The 18,604-nt window shown below is 50.0% G+C and overlaps 3 protein-coding genes and 1 long non-coding RNA gene across 8 annotated transcripts; 1 reads left to right on the forward strand and 3 right to left on the reverse strand.

The window, feature by feature from the left end:
* Nucleotides 1-1,682: 1,682 nt before the first annotated feature.
* Nucleotides 1,683-9,012, reverse strand: LOC146751131 (uncharacterized). Its single transcript, XM_085535564.1, has 4 exons — nucleotides 7,865-9,012; nucleotides 7,689-7,794; nucleotides 6,204-6,305; nucleotides 1,683-4,787 (listed from the first exon to the last, which is right to left on the reverse strand). The coding sequence occupies exons 1-4, from the start codon at nucleotides 7,938-7,940 to the stop codon at nucleotides 4,700-4,702; spliced, it is 372 nt and encodes a 123-aa protein (XP_085391690.1). The 5' UTR covers nucleotides 7,941-9,012; the 3' UTR covers nucleotides 1,683-4,699.
* A 713-nt stretch (nucleotides 9,013-9,725) lies between these two features.
* On the reverse strand, nucleotides 9,726-12,351 carry LOC116652643 (uncharacterized). The gene is made up of 2 exons (XR_014941878.1): nucleotides 11,757-12,351; nucleotides 9,726-10,249 (listed from the first exon to the last, which is right to left on the reverse strand). It is a non-coding gene; the product is annotated as an uncharacterized LOC116652643 (long non-coding RNA).
* Nucleotides 12,352-13,015: 664 nt separating this feature from the next.
* On the forward strand, nucleotides 13,016-15,755 carry LOC107307201 (B cell receptor associated protein 31). 3 transcript variants are annotated; one of them, XM_015850675.3, is made up of 8 exons: nucleotides 13,016-13,173; nucleotides 13,676-13,773; nucleotides 13,849-13,949; nucleotides 14,290-14,434; nucleotides 14,504-14,639; nucleotides 14,751-14,859; nucleotides 14,928-15,028; nucleotides 15,478-15,755. In XM_015850675.3, exons 2-8 carry the CDS (start codon nucleotides 13,682-13,684, stop codon nucleotides 15,514-15,516), a joined length of 723 nt encoding a protein of 240 aa, XP_015706161.1. In that variant the 5' UTR covers nucleotides 13,016-13,173; nucleotides 13,676-13,681; the 3' UTR covers nucleotides 15,517-15,755. The 3 variants fall into 3 exon arrangements, with proteins under 3 accessions (XP_015706161.1, XP_015706157.1, XP_015706159.1); XM_015850671.3 differs by having other exon boundaries at nucleotides 13,163-13,219; XM_015850673.3 differs by having other exon boundaries at nucleotides 13,163-13,197.
* A 39-nt stretch (nucleotides 15,756-15,794) lies between these two features.
* Nucleotides 15,795-18,467, reverse strand: TAFAZZIN (tafazzin, phospholipid-lysophospholipid transacylase). 3 transcript variants are annotated; one of them, XR_014941876.1, is made up of 11 exons: nucleotides 18,436-18,467; nucleotides 17,721-17,832; nucleotides 17,515-17,643; nucleotides 17,054-17,099; nucleotides 16,895-16,980; nucleotides 16,664-16,744; nucleotides 16,530-16,571; nucleotides 16,384-16,450; nucleotides 16,216-16,268; nucleotides 16,062-16,139; nucleotides 15,795-15,964 (listed from the first exon to the last, which is right to left on the reverse strand). XR_014941876.1 is itself a non-coding variant. In XM_015850670.3 (11 exons), exons 2-11 carry the CDS (start codon nucleotides 17,815-17,817, stop codon nucleotides 15,875-15,877), a joined length of 765 nt encoding a protein of 254 aa, XP_015706156.1. In that variant the 5' UTR covers nucleotides 17,818-17,832; nucleotides 18,436-18,467; the 3' UTR covers nucleotides 15,795-15,874. The 3 variants fall into 3 exon arrangements, 2 of the variants coding, with proteins under 2 accessions (XP_015706156.1, XP_032297600.1); XM_015850670.3 differs by having other exon boundaries at nucleotides 16,384-16,446; XM_032441709.2 differs by having other exon boundaries at nucleotides 16,384-16,446; nucleotides 16,664-16,980.
* Nucleotides 18,468-18,604: the final 137 nt, after the last annotated feature.

Below are 18,604 nucleotides of genomic sequence, written 5' to 3' on the forward strand. Positions count from 1 at the left end.
ACCCTACCCCTAACCCTAACCCTAACCCACCCTAACCCTAACCCTAACCCTAACCCTAACCCTAACCCTAACCCTAACCCTAACCCTAACCCTAACCCTAACCCTAACCCTAACCCTAACCCTAACCCTAACCCTAACCCTAACCCTAACCCTAACCCTAACCCTACCCAAACCCTAACCCTACCCTAACCCTAACCTACCCTACCCTAACCCTAACCCTAACCCTAACCCTAACCTACCCTAACCCTAACCCTAACCTAACCCTAACCCTAACCCTAACCCTAACCCTAACCCTAACCCTAACCCTACCCTAACCCTAACCCTAACCCTAACCCTAAACCCTACCCCTAACCCTAACCCTAACCCTAACCCTAACCCTAACCCTAACCCTAACCCTAACCCTAACCCTAACCCTAACCCTAACCCTAACCCTAACCCTAACCCTAACCCTAACCCTAACCCTAACCCTAACCCTAACCCTAACCCTAACCCTAACCCTAACCCTAACCCTAACCCTAACCCTAACCCTAACCCTAACCCTAACCCTAACCCCTAACCCTAACCCTAACCCTAACCCTAACCCTAACCCTAACCCTAACCCTAACCCTAACCCTAACCCTAACCCTAACCCTAACCCTAACCCTAACCCTAACCCTAACCCTAACCCTAACCCTAACCCTACCACTAACCCTAACCCTAACCCTAACCTAAACCTAACCCTAACCCTAACCCTAAAACCTATAACCCTATAACCCTATAACCCTATAACCCTATAACCCTATAACCCTATAACCCTATAACCCTATAACCCTATAACCTATAACCCTATAACCCTATAACCCTATAACCCTATAACCCTATAACCCTATAACCCTATAACCCTATAACCCTATAACCCTATAACCCTATAACCCTATAACCCTATAACCCTATAACCCTATAACCCTATAACCCTATAACCCTATAACCCTATAACCCTATAACCCTATAACCCTATAACCCTATAACCCTATAACCCTATAACCCTATAACCCTATAACCCTATAACCCTATAACCCTATAACCCTATAACCCTATAACCCTATAACCCTATAACCCTATAACCCTATAACCCTATAACCCTATAACCCTATAACCCTATAACCCTATAACCCTATAACCCTATAACCCTATAACCCTATAACCCTATAACCCTATAACCCTATAACCCTATAACCCTATAACCCTATAACCCTATAACCCTATAACCGAACTCACTCACTCAGAAGTTGTCCTTACAACAAAAGTTAAGCTGTAACTTAACCAACTTCACTCATAACTCCACATCACTAGTTGCTGGACCAACTACGCTCACAATCAACACTCAGCGTGAAACTGAGCTACTCTGCCAACAAAGTTCACACACAACAAGAACAACTACAACATCATGTCAACCAGCTCCACCAACTGAGTTCACCAACAACTTGCACATCTACACTCACAAACTAAGTTCATCCCAACTGCACTGAGCATGTGACAACTACACACACAATCTGATTTACTGCAGCTACAACTTAACTCAGAATCAACCTGAGCAACAACTACAACTACATACACTGAACTAACAGCCCTTCTAGTGCTACCATGCCACACTTACCTGTCACACCTACCTTAGATTCTGCTCCATCACCTGCAGATGACAATTAACGACACACCACAACTGTTTCTTTATTACAGCTCCAACAACACAATATACAACTCATACAATAGTACAAACACAATACAGCAACAACATCATATTTACAAGCACAAAGTGGATACAGCAGTTCAGTACATCGCACAACATCCAGATATGCAGTACAAATAGCACAAGATACAACTCACAAGATCCCAGTATTGAGTACAAACATCAGCACAGTCAATACAGAGCACAACACAGTTTACAGGCACAGCATTGATACATTGAGAACATGGCACAGCACAATGTTCAACCATCACATCAACACACAGAGCACATTGCACAACACATTGTACATGTACAACATCCATATACACAGCAAATTGTCCATCCCGGGTTACAGGCGCAGCATCAACATGTTGAGTACAGAGCACAGCGCCGTTGACAGACGCAGCATCCAAATATAGAGTACATTGCAGGGCACAAGGTACAATTACAGCATCAGCACATTACATACACAGCAAGGCAAAATTGAACTCAAAAACACAAACATGAATGGACTCAATATTAAAGCCAATTTGATTAACAATAACTGACTGCAAAGCTAAAGCCAATGTGGCACATTCAAAATAACAGCACAGCGCTGAAACCAGCATAACTCAAAATGGCCACAAATGGGCACGAGTCAAAGAGTGGCCGGGAAGCAACTCGGCTCCCTCAGGCCATGGATAGTGGTTACGGGGCTGGGTTAGCCCGGATAGAAAAAAAAATGGGCTAGCCCAGCCCCGTAAGCAAGGATAAATAAAGCCAATTTGGCTAAAATAATTTGATTTCAAAAATAAAGCCAATTAAATTCAGTTAATTTGAGTTAATTTGAGTTAATTTGAGTTAATTGGAAGCCAATTTAGTTGACATAAATTAATTTTAAACCTAAAGCCAATTTAGCTGAGATTAATTGATTGCAAAACTTAAGCCAATCAGAATTAGATAATTAGATTCCAAAGCAAAATCCAATTTGGTTGACAATAATTGAATAGAAAGCTGAAGCCAATCTGGGTTGAAATTAATTGACTCCAGAACAAAAGCCAATTTGGTTGACAAAAAATAATTGCACACGCTGAAACCAGCGTAAATCTCATAATGGCCACAAACAGGCACAAGTCAAAGAGTGGCCGCAAATGAGCACAAGTCAAAGAGTGGCCGGGAAGCAACTCGGCTCCCTCAGGCCTTAAACGTAGGTTACGGGGCTGGGTTAGCCCTAATAGAAAAAAAATGGGCTAGCCCAGCCCCGTAAGCAAGGATAAATAAAGCCAATTTGGCTGATATTAATTGAAATCAAACCTTAAACCAATTTGGTTAAGGTTAAATAATAGCAAAGTTAAAGCCAATTAGTTTAAAATTTTGCTAAAGCCAATTCAATTAACATAGATAGACTGCAAAGCTACAGCCAATTAGATTATACTTAAATGGTTGTAAAGCTACAACCAATTTAAGTAACATTAAATGATTGCAAAACTAAAGTCAATTTGGTTAGGATTAAATAATAGCAAAGTTAAAGCCAATTTGTTTAACATCAATTGAATGCAAAGCTAAAGCCAATTCAATTAAGGTAGATAGATTGCAAAGCTACAGCCAATTAGATTAAACTTAAATGGTTGTAAAGCTACAACCAATTTAAGTAACATTAAATGATTGCAAAGCTAAAGCCAATTTAATTAAAAATACTGGCAAAACTAAAGCCAATTTGATTAACAATGACTGATTGAAAGCTAAAGCCAATTTTGTTAAAAGAATTAATTAAAAAGCTATAACCAACTTGATTAAGATTAATTAACAACAAAGCAAAAACCAATTTAGTTTCAGTTAAATGATTACAAAACAAAACCCAATGCAGGTGAAGTTAATAGATTACTAAGCTAAAACCAATTTGTTTAAGTGTGATGTCAAACCTAAAACCAATTTGGGTAAGGTTAACTGAACGCAAACCTTAAACCAAATTGGTTAACAGAACTTAACTCAAAAGCTAATTCCAATTAAATGGAGGTTAATTGACTAACATGAAGCTGATGTGCTGTCGTGATGGATCGTCAGCCCCCCAAAGCTTTATTGAACGCCTGCATGGCAGCAAGGAGCGCTGCATCAAAGGGGAACATCCATCAGCCAAGGAATATAAGGGCCCTAAGGAAGAAAAGCAGATAGTTAGATCAATGAGCTGAAACAAGTGGGACATGAAAATGTAAAATAGTGGGCAAGGCCCAATAATCTGCTACAAAAAACACCAAAATGGAGCAAAAAGTGCAAAAGAAGAACACAGACAATGCCAAAATGAACAGCAAGGCCCAAAAGAGCAGCACAAAAAACATCAAAACAGAACATAATACAACACAAAACACTGCAGAGAACAGAAATAGGGACATAAAGGCGCAACAAAATGATGCAGGAAACTGCAAAATGGAAGAAAGCACCCAAGAGAATATCAAAATATTGGGCAAGGCCCTACAAAAGGATGCAGGGAACACTGAAAAGGAGGGCAAAGCCCAAGAGAACAAGAAAAGGAATGGCAAAATGGACTACAAAGCCCAAAAGAAGGATGCAATGGATGCCTAAATGGACGGCAAAGTCCAAAAGAATGATGCAATGGATGCCTAAATGGACGGCAAAGTCCAAAAGAATGATGCAATGGATGCCTAAATGGACAGCAAAGTCCAAAAGAATGATGCAATGGATGCCTAAATGGACAGCAAAGTCCAAAAGAATGATGCAAGATACACCAAAATGGAGGGCAAAGCCAAAGAGAACAATGCAAGGAATGCCAAAATGGAGGGCAAGGCCCAAAAGAATGCCTCAAAGAATGTCAAAATGGAGGGCAAGGAAAACACTGCAAGAAACAACTGAGCAACAGCAAAGACCAAACACAAAGACAACACAGTAGGACAAGCACAGACAGCCCATAGGACACCACGGAGTGCAGAAATGAGCTCAGAAACACTAACCTCACATCTCAGTACATAACAAGTGAAAACCAATTGCTGTGTGCTGCCCTTACCTGCTGGGCTGAGAGTTACCATCAGCAAAGCTGGGTCCAAGCAATGCAGGTTTCTGTTCCTCGCTCTCTGTGCTCTGCTGGAACCTGTTGGATACAACACAGCAATGAAGGCACTGGGCTAGAATTAATGCTATTAGGGATATAATTAATGTTATTATGGATATAATTAATGCTACTTTTAAGTCTAGATTTGCAGTAAGTTTAACAATTGTATCCCACACTACGATCATAATTAAAGTGACTTTCACATAAAGCACTGAGCATCACTTTTATGACTGCATTTATCATAACAGACGCCTTGAGTATTGGGTAAATATTAGGTAAATTTCAGTTCCATTAACAAATACAGGTTACAGACTTTATCACTACAACCCGCATTAAGCCGGGGGAGCAGATCAAGATTAACACAAACAAAACCTCCCAGCAAATCCCAAAGACAAGCAGAACAACCACAGAAAGACACTGCAACAGAAAAGCAAAGCAAGCAGCCAAGGGTAAGACAAGGACAAAAGCATTAAGGAAAGCCAAGGGAAAGCCAAAGCAAAAGCAACAGCAAACAGACCATTATAGGAAACACCAAGAACAAAGGCCAAAGGGAAAACAGCGTGGAGAGCCAAGACAACAACAAAGGGAACAATGAAACAGAGAGTAAGACCCAAAAGAATGCTGCATAGAACTGCAAATTAGAGCAAGGCCATAAAGAACACTGCAGGGAACATCAAGATGGAGAGCAAGGCCCAAAAGGGCACATACAACTTCAAGATGTAGGGCAAGGCCTAAAAGAACACTGCATGGAACTGCAAAACAGAGGGCAAGGCCCAAAACAGCACTGCTGAAACATCAAGATGGAGGGCAAGGGCCAAAAAAAGATCACGTAAAGCATCAAGATGGAGGGCAAGGCCTAAGAGAACATCACGCAGAACATCAAGATGAGGACAAGGCCCAAAAGAACACTGCAAGGAACATCAAGATGGAGGGCAAAGCTGAAGAGAAAACTGCAGCAAACACCAAGATGGATGGCAAGGCCCAAAAGGGCACTACAAGAAACATCAAGATGGGGGGCAAGGCCCAAAAGGGCACTACAAGAAATATCAGGATGGGGGGCAAGGCCCTAAAGGGCACTACAAGAAACATCAAGATGGAGGGCAAGGCCCAAAAGGGCACTACAAGAAACATCAAGATGGGGGGCAAGGCCCAATAGAACATTGGGAAGATCATCAAAATGGAGGGCAAGGCAGCAGAGGAAACTGCTTGGAACTCCAACATGGAATGAAAGGCTGAAGGGAATGAAGCACCAAAATGAGCAACAAGGCCCATAGAATGAACAGAACATAAAGTGAGAACAAAGGAAACACTGCAGGAAATGCTGGAGAAACAGCAGAGAACAGAGGAAAAGAGAATGCAGACAGATGAGAGCAGATATTATCATTATAATAATGGAACGTTACCTTCAATTTCAGTATGGAACAGGTAAAAAGCAATTGTGTGTGCTGCCCTTACCTGCTGGGCTGAGAGTTACCATCAGCAAAGCTGGGTCTGGAGCATTCCAGGCAATGCAGGTTTCTGTTCCTAGCTGCTCTCATCAGTAGGATAGAATCCATGCTATTAGGGATAGAATAAATACTATTAGAAATAGAAGTAATGCTATTTCTAAGGTTAAAGGTGCAGTTACCTTAAAATGGTATTTGGCACTATGATTAGAATGAAGGTTACTTAAAAACAAAGAGCTAGGTTTACAGATACTCTACAGAAAACTGCAATTATCACTAAATTTCCCATTAAGGCCATGAAGTTCCTGCAATTATCCCATAAAGTTCCCTTAAGGTCAAGATTACCATGAATGCTGCCTCCCAGCAAACCCCATAGAGCCAAAGGCAGCAGAACAAGCACAGAAAGCCCCAACAAAAGAAAAGCAAAGCAAACACCAACAGTAAGGCAAGGGCAACAGTAAGAGAACAGCCAAGGGAAAGCACAAGGGAAAGCAACAGCAAGGAGAGTGGTATGAAACACCAAGAACAGAGGTCAAAGGGAAGGCGGAGTAGGAGGCCAAATGGAAACATCAAAAGAACACTGCAGGAACAACAAAAAGGAGGGCATGGCCCAAGAGAACATGGCAGGGAACAGCAAGATGGAGAACAAGGCCCAAAAGGGCATTAAAGGAACATCAAGATGGAGAACAACGCCCAAAAGGGCATTAAAAGAACATCAAGATGGAGAGCAAGGCCCAAAAGGGCACATACAACATCAAGATGTAGGGCAAGGCCTAAAAGAACGCTGCATGGAACTGCAAAACAGAGGGCAAGGCCCAAAACAGCAATGCTGAAACATCAAGATGGAGGGCAAGGGCCAAAAAAAGATCACGTAAAACATCAAGATGGAGGGCAAGGGCCAAAAAAAGATCATGTAAAACATCAAGATGGATGGCAAGGCCCAAGAGAACATCACGCAGAACATCAAGATGAGGACAAGGCCCAAAAGATCACTGCAAGGAACATCAAGATGGAGGGCAAAGCTGAAGAGAAAACTGCAGCAAACACCAAGATGAATGGCAAGGCCCAAAAGGGCACTACAAGAAACATCAAGATGGGGGGCAAGGCCCAAAAGGGCACTACAAGAAACATCAAGATGGGGGGCAAGGCCCAAAAGGGCACTACAAGAAACATCAGGATGGGGGGCAAGGCCCAATAGAACATTGGGAAGATCATCAAAATGGAGGGCAAGGCAGCAGAGGAAACTGCTTGGAACTCCAACATGGAATGAAAGGCGGAAGGGAATGAAGCACCAAAATGAGCAACAAGGCCCATAGAATGAACAGAACATAAAGTGAGAACAAAGGAAACACTGCAGGAAATGATGGAGAAACAGCAGAGAACAGAGGAAAAGAGAAAGCAGACAGATGAGAGCAGACATTATTATAATAATGGAACATTACCTTCAATTTCAGTATGGAACAGGTAAAAACCAATTGCTGTGTGCTGCCCTTACCTGCTGGGCTGAGAGTTACCATCAGCAAAGCTGGGTCCAAGCAATGCAGGTTTCTGTTCCTCGCTGCTCTCAACAGGAGCCGCACATCTCTGTGCTCTGCTGGAACCTGTTGGACACAACACAACAATGAAGGCACTGCCCACATCTGCAGGGCAACACAAAGACACAGCACTCACCTTGGGTTTGGTAGGGAGGGATGTTGGAACCAATAGGGCCCCATGAGACCCCATTGGAACCAATAGGGCCCCACATAAGACCCCATTGGACCTTATAAGGTCAACAACCCAGTGCAAGACCAACCAAGGTCTTGAAATCAAACAGTCTATGAGTCCAGATGAGATGCATCGCAGACTGAGAAGTGGTGACAATGGGGTGCAGTCCGCTGAGCAGAAACACGGCCAACATGGCGCTCCTTTGTAGGAAGGTAGAAGGGATGAGCCCAGGAACGGCTGAGCCGTCGGTCCCACTGCTGTGCTGGGAATGACCACAAAGCAGATCCTCATCGAAGGACCCAGGGCTCATTGAAGCAGGAGGTGATGATGGAGACCCTCATAGAAGGACCCAGGGCTCATGGAAGGCAGGAGGTGATGATGGAGATCCTCATAGAAGGACCCAGGGCTCATGGAAGGCAGGAGGTGATGATGGAGATCCTCATCGAAGGACCCAGGGCTCATTGAAGCAGGAGGTGATGATGGAGATCCTCATAGAAGGACACAGGGCTCATGGAAGGCAGGAGGTGATGATGGAGATCCTCATCGAAGGACCCAGGGCTCATTGAAGCAGGAGGTGATGATGGAGATCCTCATAGAAGGACACAGGGCTCATGGAAGCAGGAGGTGATGATGGAGATCCTCATCGAAGGACCCAGGGCTCATTGAAGCAGGAGGTGATGATGGAGATCCTCATAGAAGGACACAGGGCTCATGGAAGCAGGAGGTGATGATGGAGATCCTCATAGAAGGACCCAGGGCTCATGGAAGGCAGGAGGTGACGATGGAGATCCTCATAGAAGGACCCAGGGCTCATGGAAGGCAGGAGGTGACGATGGAGAACCAACACGGCCTCACCAAGGGCAAATCCTCATTGACTGACCTCATAGACTTCTGTGATGGCACTGATACATCAGCAGACAAAGGAAGACCTGCTGATATCATCTACTTAGACTTCAACAAGGCCTCTGATACAGGACCCCACAGTGTCCTCATGTCCAAGTGATGAAGACACCAAGTGGACGGGAAGATGATGAGATGGATGAAGAACTGGCTGTAGAAGCGAGTCCAGAGAGCAGCAGCCAATGGCTCCGTGTCCAGATGGAGATAGTGATGAACAGCGTCCCATAGGAGCCAGCACTGGGGCTGATACTCTGCAATATATGAGCATAGAATCAAATGATGATCAGCACTGAGGACAAGAATGACCATCTCCTTTCAACCCTCCTGCTATGGGGACAGTACCCAACCACCACACCAAGGTCCCACAGCCTCAAACACCTGTAGGGATGGAGCATCCCAAAGTGACCCATTCCACCCCCAAACCCTGCAATAAAGAAGGGATTGATCACCCCATTGTGAAGGCTGAGCCCTCCATCCAAAGGAAGGAGGCTCTAGATACAGCTCCTTCTCACCCCCATCCATAAGTGCTGTTAGGAGCAATCAAAAGGAGAAGACATCAGCCCAGTAATAAAGAAGAAATTCCTTACCCCATTGCAAAGCCAAAGACTCACCACTGACCCCAAAGGAAAGGATCTCCAAGCAGAGTCGCATCCCATATGGCATCCAGAGCTCGAAAGCAGAAAGAAGGAGAATCCTCTCCCTCAATGCTCCCATAGGAGCACCGAGCTGGAACTGATGCTGCCCCCTGCCCTTCCCAGCCCTTAAATACCAGTCAAGGAGGGGAGGAGCCAGGCTCCAACCAATCACAGTCCACAGCTCAACGGCCCCCACCTGTGCCCATGGGGTGGTCCCCTCCCCTCAGCAGGTGCCCAATTAGGATGTTACATAACAGCTCCAATCAAGAACAAAGACAAAAACAAAACAATAACAGGTGAATAATTATATTTATTTGTTCTTAAAGGGGAGGGTTATGGATAGAGGAGAAATGACAGCACGGTATATGGACACGGGGGTGCAGATCTCAGTGTCGCAATGGGGTGACACTGTGGGCACCACTCTGAGGTTGATGCTGGGGGGATGTTGGGATGATGGGGAGGTTATGGGGGGGGACATTGGAACGATGGGGGGTGATGGGGGCGATGATATCATGATATAATTAGAGTGATATAATAGAAATGCTTAGTCATGGTTGGAAGCCATGATGGGGCGGAGACACAGCAGTACAGCCCAAGTGCAGGCAACGCATCCGATTGGCTGCAGGGCTGGCTCCGCCCCCTCCTGGTGCTCATATAAGGGCTGGCACTGGGAGGCAGCAGGTATTTGCTGGAGCTCCTCGCTGAGGTCACATCTACCCACATGAAGAAGCTCTTCTGCTCTGTTGCTGCCTTGGACCAAGAGCTGCTGGATGGAGCCCCAGGACTTGGCTTCTCCGCCATCACATTGCTCAGCCTGAAACAGCACTACAGGAGGTGAGTTCTGGTTCTGATAATGGAATAATGCTGAGCTGATGGGGGGCAGAGATGTTTGGGGGGGGATGTTGAGGTGCCAATGGGGGGGGACACGGAGCTGATGTTTGACAATGAAGCTGTATGTAGATGTGGAGGTATCAATGGAGTTACACAAGGAACCATGTTGGAATGTGATGATGAGTAGATGATAGACTGAATAGTGAAAAAGGACCCCATAATAGATGAACAGAGAACACTTAGTTCTCAGGAAAAGACATGATAGAGCAGAAGAAAACAAGGAAAAGTCGGGTTAGAGCGGAAGAAAACCAAGAAAACCAGGGTTAGACCAGAAGAAAACCAAGAAAAGCAGGGTTATAGCGGAAGAAAACCAAGAAAAACGGCAAATAGCGGAAGAAAACCAAGAAAAGCAGTATACAGCAAAATAAAACCAAGAAAAAACCGGGTTAGAGTGCACGGAAACCATACCACAGCAAGATTACAGCAGAAGAAAACCAAGAGAAGACATGATAGAGCAGAAGAAAACAAGGAAAAGTCGGGTTAGAGCGGAAGAAAACCAAGAAAAGATGGGTTAGAGGAGAAGAAAACCAAGAAAAAACAGAATAGAGCAGAAGAAAACAAGGAAAAGTCGGGTTATAGCGGAAGAAAACCAAGGAAAGAGGGGTTAGAGGAGAAGAAAACCAAGAAGAACTGGGTTACAGCAGAAAAAAACAAGAAAAGACAGGATAGAGCAGAAGAAAACAAGGAAAAGTCGAATTAGAGCGGAAGAAAACCAAGAAAAACAGGGTTAGAGCAGAAGAAAACCAAGAGAAGACATGATAGAGCAGAAGAAAACCAAGTAAAGACGGGTTAGAGCGGAAAAAAACCAAGTAATGACGGGTTAGAGTGGAATAAAATCAAGAAAAGCCAAGTGTGGCAGAAGAAAACCAATAAAAACAGGGTTAGAGCAGAAGAAAACCAAGTAATGACAGGTTAGAGCAGAAGAAAACCAAGTAAAGATGGGTTAGTGGAGAAGAAAACCAAGAAAAGCTGGGCTAGAGCGGAAGAAAACCAAGAAAAATGGTGTATAGTGGGAGAAAACCAAGAAAAGCAGGGTATAGCAAAATAAAACCAAGAAAAAACGGGTTCCACTGTATGAAAACCAAGAAAAGCAAGGTTAGAGCAGAAGAAATCCAAGAAAAGATGGGTTAGAGCAGAAAACAAGGAAAAGTTGGGTTAGAGCGGATGAAAACCAAGAAAACCAGAGTTAGAGCAGAAGAAAACCAAGATAAGACGGGTTAGAGCAGAGGAAAACCAAGAAAAGATGTTTTGGAGCATATGAAAACCAAGAAAAGCAGGTTTAGATCGGAAGAAATACAAGAAAAGCTGGGTTAGAGTGCAAGAAAAACAAGAAAAGACGGGTAAAGCGGAAGAAAACCAAGAAAAGCAGAATAAGAGCAGAAGAAAACCAGGAAAAGCCAGATTAGAGTGTAAGAAAAACAAGTACTTACAAATTACGGCGAGGTAAAACCTAGAAAAGACGGGTCAGAGCGGAAGAAAACCAAGAAAATTTGGGTTAGATTAGAAGAAAACCAAGAAAAGACGGGTTAGAGTGGAAGAAAACCACTTGGAAGTGGGCAGTGACGTGGGGGGGAGGTGATGGGTGTGACAGCGGTGGATGGTGGTGGACAACGGTGATGAATGGGGGAGAGGTACCAGTGGTGGTGAACTGTGGGGGGACTATGGTGGGGTAATGGGGGTAATGGGGATAATGGGGGTGATGGTGACAATGGGGGCGATGGGGGTGATGGTGCTGATGGGGTTGATGAGGTTGATGGGGGTGATGGTGGGGGGGCAGTGATGTGGGTGCTGTGAGGGGAATGATGGTGGTGATGGTGGAGGCCCCACACAGCCACAGAGACACATAGCACCCAATAGAAGCCCGACAGAGCCCCATAGAAGCCCCATTGAAGCCCCACAGTGCCCCATAGAGCCCCACAGTGCCCCATAGAGCCCCACAGAGCCCCATAGAAGCCCCAGTGAGCCCCACAGTGCCCAATAAAGCCCCACAGAGTCCCGGCACGTCGCGGGCGCCATTTTCATAGTGAGGAATAGCGTCACTTCCGGCAAGGTGCATTGTGGGATCGAACGCGGCATAACGAGGCATCTGGAGGCCGCCATTTTGATCATGCGCAGTAGGGTAGCTTCCGGTATGGTGCATTGTGGGATATAACGCGGCATAACGAGGCACCTGGAGGTCGCCATTTTGATCATGCGCAGTAGGGTAGCTTCCGGTATGGTGCATTGTGGGATATAACGCGGCATAACGAGGCACTTGGAGGTCGCCATTTTAATCATGCGCAGTATGGTAGCTTCCGGTATGGTGCATTGTGGGATATAACGTGGCATAACGAGGCAACTGGAGGTCGCCATTTTGAACATGCGCAATAGTATCGCTTCCGGCAAGGTGGATTGTGGGATATAACGAGGCATAACGAGGCACTTGGAGGTCGCCATTTTGATCATGCGCAGTATGGTAGCTTCCGGTATGGTGCATTGTGGGATATAACGAGGCATAACGAGGCATCTGGAGGTCGCCATTTTGAACATGCGCAATAGCATCACTTCCGGCAAGGTGGGTTGTGGGATATAACGAGGCATAACGAGGCATCTGGAGGTCGCCATTTTGCCCATGCGCAGTAGTGTCGCTTCCGGTATGGTGTATTCTGGGATATAACGTGGCAATTAGCGGTCGCCATTTTGATCATGCGCAATAGCGTCACTTCCGGCAAGGTGCATTGCGGGATATAACGCCTCATTTAGTGGGCGCCATTGTTTTCGCGAACGCCCAATGAACGCCCATCGCTGCAGGAGACCCGCGATGCGGCGCTGATTGGTCGCCAGCTCCGACGTGGGCGGGCACTTCCGGTGGGCAGCTTCCTGTTTCCGTCGGTGGGCGGCGGGGCAGCGGCTGGTGCGGGGCGAGGGGGGGCGGGGGGAGGGGGAACGAGGGGGTTAATGGGGGATGGAGGGGGTTAATGGGGGGATTATGGCGGCAATGGGGCTTCCTACGGGGATTGGGGTGGGCCGGGGAGTTATTGGGGTCCTTAAGGATCCTTATGGGAGTTATTGGGGTCCTTAAGGATCCTTATGGGAATTATTGGGGTCCTTATGGGAATTATTGGGGTCCTTAAGGATCCTTATGGGAATTATTGGGGTCTTTAGGGGAATTATTGGGGTCCTTAGGGATTCTTATGGGCATTAGTGGGGTCCTTATGGGCATTATTGGGGTCCTTAGGGATCCTTATGGGAATTATTGGGGTCCTTATGGGAGTTATTGGGGTCCTTAGGGATCCTTATGGGAGTTATTGGGGTCCTTAGGGATCCTTATGGGGATTATTGGGGTCCTGTTGACGCTGTTCCCCCCCAGGCCGCCATGAGTCTGCAGTGGACGGTGGTGGCCACATTCCTTTACGCCGAGGTTTTCCTGGTGCTGCTGCTCTGCGTCCCCTTCGTGTCCCCCACCAGGTGAGCAGGGTGGGGGGGGGGGGGGCGTCCCCAAAGCCGGGAATCCCCCTTAACCCCCCCATAAACACCCCACAGATGGCAGAAGATCTTCAAGTCGCGGCTGGTGGGGCTGGCGGTGGCCTACGGCAACACGGCCTTCGTGGTGCTCATCGTCATCCTGGTGCTGCTGCTGCTGGGTGCGACTCCCCCTAAACCCCTTTAATTTCTCCTTAATCCTATACATTCCCACGTGTTCCGCGGCCTCTATGGAGCCCTGAGCCCCCCCCATAACTCCAACCCCCGCCCAGGGTGGGGGGTGCTGCCCAAAAGCCACGGGGACCCACAAAGCTCCATTGGGACGACCCCAAGGACCCCATCCTAATGTTTAATAGGGTCTCCATCACCTCTGTATAACCCCTAACAAACACCCCATAACCTCTGTATAACCCCTAACACCCCATAACCTCTATATAACCCTAACACCCCATAACCTCTGTATAACCCCTAACAAACACCCCATAACCTCCCACCCTACAGACGCCTACAGGGAGACCCGTAAGTACAACGCCCCTGAGCGTGCAGCGCTGCCCAGCACCCCGGGGGCTCTGGAGCACTTCCACATGCGGCTGTTCCGAGCCCAACGCAACCTTTACTTGGCCGGCTTTGCTCTGCTGCTGTCCTTGTGAGTACATAGGAAGGAATGGGGTCCCGGGGGGGGTGGGCACGGCTCTGCTGACGTCCCCATTTGCAGCCTGTTGCGGCGCCTGGTCACCCTGATCTCGCAGCAAGCGCAGCTGGGGGCGTCCAGCCAAGCGTTCCGCAAGCAGGCGGAGGGGGCGAGCCAGGCAGCGCGGCGCTACATGGAGGACAACGAGGCGTTGCGTAAGGTGAAATGGGGGGGGGGTGGCTTTGTGTGGGGTCCCAGGGGATATACTGGGGTTCTGGGGGGGGTTTAAGGTGGTCATTGGGGTTCTGACACCTTCCATCCCATCCTGCAGCAACTGCAAGAGGCAGGAGAGGACACGGCACCCCCCAGCCGGGCTGAGAATGAGAGTCTGAAGGCAAAGGTGGAGAAGCTGAAGGAGGAGCTGGCAGCCAGCAAGCGCAGTAAGGGCAGGAGAAATGGGGTGGGGTGGTGCAGGGGGGCTCTATGGGGTGACCTCCCTGCCCCACAGCTCTGGAGAAGGCAGAGAATGAGGTGCAGGCCATGAGGCGACAGGCAGAGGGGCTGACACGGGAGTACGACCGGCTGCTGGAGCAGCACGCGAAGCTGCAGGTAATGAAGGGACTGGGAGCAATGGGAGAGGGGCTGGGATTAATGGGGGCAGTGGGAGATGGACTGGGATTAATGGGGGCAGTGGGAGATGGGCTGGGATGGATGGGGACAGTGGGAGAGGGGCTGGGATGGATGGGGGCAGTGGGAGATGGGCTGGGATGGATGGGGGCAGTGGGAGAGGGGCTGGGATTAATGGGGGCAGTGGGAGAGGGGCTGGGATTAATGGGGGCAGTGGGAGAGGGGCTGGGATGGATGGGGACAGAGGGAGAGGGGCTGGGATGGATGGGGACAGAGGGAGAGGGGCTGGGATGGATGGGGACAGAGGGAGAGGGGCTGGGATGGATGGGGGCAGTGGGAGAGGGGCTGGGATGGATGGGGGCAGTGGGAGAGGGGCTGGGATGGGCTGTAGGGGCACAGAGGGGTCATTCTGTTTATCCCCCCCCCACCAGGCAGCCCACGACGGCCCCCGAGACAAGAAGGAGGAGTGATGGGACGGCCTCCATCCGGGACCACACCACAGCCACTGGGACTTAGTTCCTAAGGAGGTTCACTCACCTGCGAGGCAACGGGGAACTGCACTTCTGTTATAGGGTGGCGGGATGGGGGCTGAGCCCCAGGGTGCGGCTTTGGCCCCGTCTGGGGGTTTTTAGCCCCATTTTGGGGGCTCTGCCCCTGCTCACCTTTCTCACCCCATTGTTTGAGCTTCAATAAAGGTTTGGGATCAGGAGTGGCGTCCCCACATCTGTGGGACTGAGGGGACACAATGTGGAGGGGGCTGTAAAATACGACCACCTTTATTGGCACTGTCTGTCTGTCTGTCTGTGGGGCAGCCCCACAGGTTATGGGTTATGAGGTTGGGTGTAAGGTCCGTGCGTGGCTCCTCAGTGCCTCGAATTCCCGCTGCACAAAATCTGTCAGCGCTTTCCTCATCTCCACCTACAGGACACAGGTACGGGAAGGGACCCACAGAACCTCCCCCACCCCACAACCTGCAAATGGGGCAGAGCAGCCCCACGACCCCACAAACACTCACTGTCGAGGTGCCTTCAGCCTTCAGCCGCTCCAGGAGGGGTCGGACGCTGAACGGTCGCCCCACAACCACCGTGATCCGCTGTGGGACAGTGTCAGCACCCACCAACGCCCCCAGCGTGTTATTTTTGTGCCATTTCCCCCCTCAAACAACTCACCTTTCCCACACGGGGAACGTAGGGGGGGGCATTGGGCAGCACATCATTCATGCCTGGAACAATGGGGTCAGCAATGTTCAGCAGCAAGGCTTGGCCCCATAGCAGGGCCCAGCCCCACAGCAAACCCCCATCCCTCCCCCTAACAAAAACCTACAAATCTCCACTCACCGCCGTGCCACAGGGGCAGCACGATGGGGTCCAGGCGACACTCAGCCAGGAGCCTCCCGATGCCTGGCTGGGACACGGGGGGAACCGTGAGGTACAGGGAGGAAAACGTGGGGCACGGGGGGGGATGACGGGCACGGGGGTCTCACCCCACTTGAAGCGCACGAACTCCTGCCCCATGTTCACTTTGCCTGTGGGAACCATAACAGGGAGGGCATTAGGACGGGACTCTGAGTCCCACCCCCCCCATCAACCCCCCCAAGACCCCTCAGACCCCCCGTACCCTCGGGGAAGACGTGCACCCAATCTCCCTGATTGAGTTTCTCCAGGATGAAGTCCATCCCACGCTGGTACACGCCGTCCCCTGCGGAGATCGAAGCCCCCCACCCAGGATGAACGGAGCCCCCCACCCGCGATGAATGGAGCCCCCCCACCTGGGATGAACGGAGCCCCCCACCCGCGATGAACGGAGCCCCCCCGGGTCTCCCCGTGTGCTCCCAGTAACAGCCCTCACCGCGACACACCGGGACGCAGCGGCCCAGGCTGAAGAACCGTGAGTGCAGCTCTCGGGTGAAGCAAATGTCTGCGGCCGTGGGGGTCCTGGGGTTGGCCACAATATGAGGGGGGGGCAATGGGAAGCCTCACCCACCCCCCACCACCCCCTGGATCTCACCAGCGCATCTTGTGAAGGCTCCAAATGTGGCGAAGCTTCAGGGAACCTGGGGGTGGCAAAAGGGCACAGAGACAATGAGACGCCCCCATGGGACCCCCAGAGAACTCCCCAAATACCCCCCCCCAGCCACTATTGAGCCTTCCCAAAATAACCCCCCCAGCCACTATTGAGCCCCCCAAAATACCCCCCCCAGCCACTATTGAGCCCCCCCAAAATACCCCCCCCCAGCCACTATTGAGCCCCCCCAAAATACCCCCCCCAGCCACTATTGAGCCCCCCCAAAATACCCCCCCCAGCCACTATTGAGCCCCCCCAAAATACCCCCCCCAGCCACTATTGAGCCCCCCAAAATACCCCCCCCAGCCACTATTGAGCCCCCCCAAAATACCCCCCCCAGCCACTATTGAGCCCCCCCAAAACACCCCCCCAGCCACTATTGAGCCCCCCCCAGCCCCACGCACCCCACAAGTGTGGGTCATCCATGCAGGACTGATGATTGGAGAGGGTGAGGAGGGGGGTGCGCGGCCCCCGTCGCTCCACCAGCTCATGAAGCACCTCAGCGTTGTGCACCCGCAGGCGGTTCAGGTACCCTGTAATGGGGGGGGGGACAAGGTGAGGACCCCCACCCCTCAGTGCTGGGTAAGGCTCAGGGCTGGGGGGCACTCACGGGTCCACAGGCAGCTGTAGGTGCCCACCAGGCCCAGCACCAGGCGGCTGCAGAGCGGCGGCCCCGCAGGGAACGGCCACCTCACGGCCAGGGGCATCGCGCCATGGCGGGGCTGGGGGGGACAGGATGCACCACAGACACAAAACACGGCCCAGGGGACCCCAAAAACCCCATAGTGCCCCACAAAGAACCACACTGCCCCCAAAGAACCCCATAATGCCCCCAGTGCCCCCCAAAGAACCCCACTGCCCCAAGAAACCCCAAAGAACCCCACTGACTCCCAGGTAACCCCATAGTGCCCCATAAGGAACCCTAAAGATCTCCACTGCCCCCAGGTGACCCCAAGAAACCCCATTGCCCCCCATTGCCCCCCATGTAACCCCATAATGCCCCCATTGCCCCCAGGTAACCCCATAGTGCCCCCCATTGCCCCCCATGTAACCCCATAGTGCCCCCATTGCCCCCCAGGTGACCCCATAGTGCCCCCCATTGACCCCTATAGCGCTCCACTGCCCCACAATGATCCCAATGCACCCAAATTACCCCTCATAGGCCCCAATTAACACCTAGCGGCCCACAACTGCCCCGTTACCACCCCATTATCTCCCTGCTACCCCCCATTGCCCCCATTACCCCCCATTGGTCCCTTATCCCCCCCCCATTGCCCCCCATTGATTCTTTGTAACCCCCCCATTGCCCCCCCCGCCCCACAGACCCCGCCGCCCGCGCCGTGCTTCCCGCTGCCGTAAAGCGTCACCGTCCGTCGTAAAGGTAGATAAGAGCGGCGACAAGCCGTAAAGCGAGGCGCAGAGGAAGTGCTTAATGCGTAGGACCAATCACAATCAAAGACGCCACTTAGCCCCGCCTTCCTCCTCCCCTATTGG

This window comes from Coturnix japonica, unplaced genomic scaffold, assembly GCF_054131305.1.
Source record: "Coturnix japonica strain WE unplaced genomic scaffold, WE-NBRP24 Scf130, whole genome shotgun sequence".
Lineage (NCBI taxonomy): Eukaryota > Metazoa > Chordata > Aves > Galliformes > Phasianidae > Coturnix > Coturnix japonica.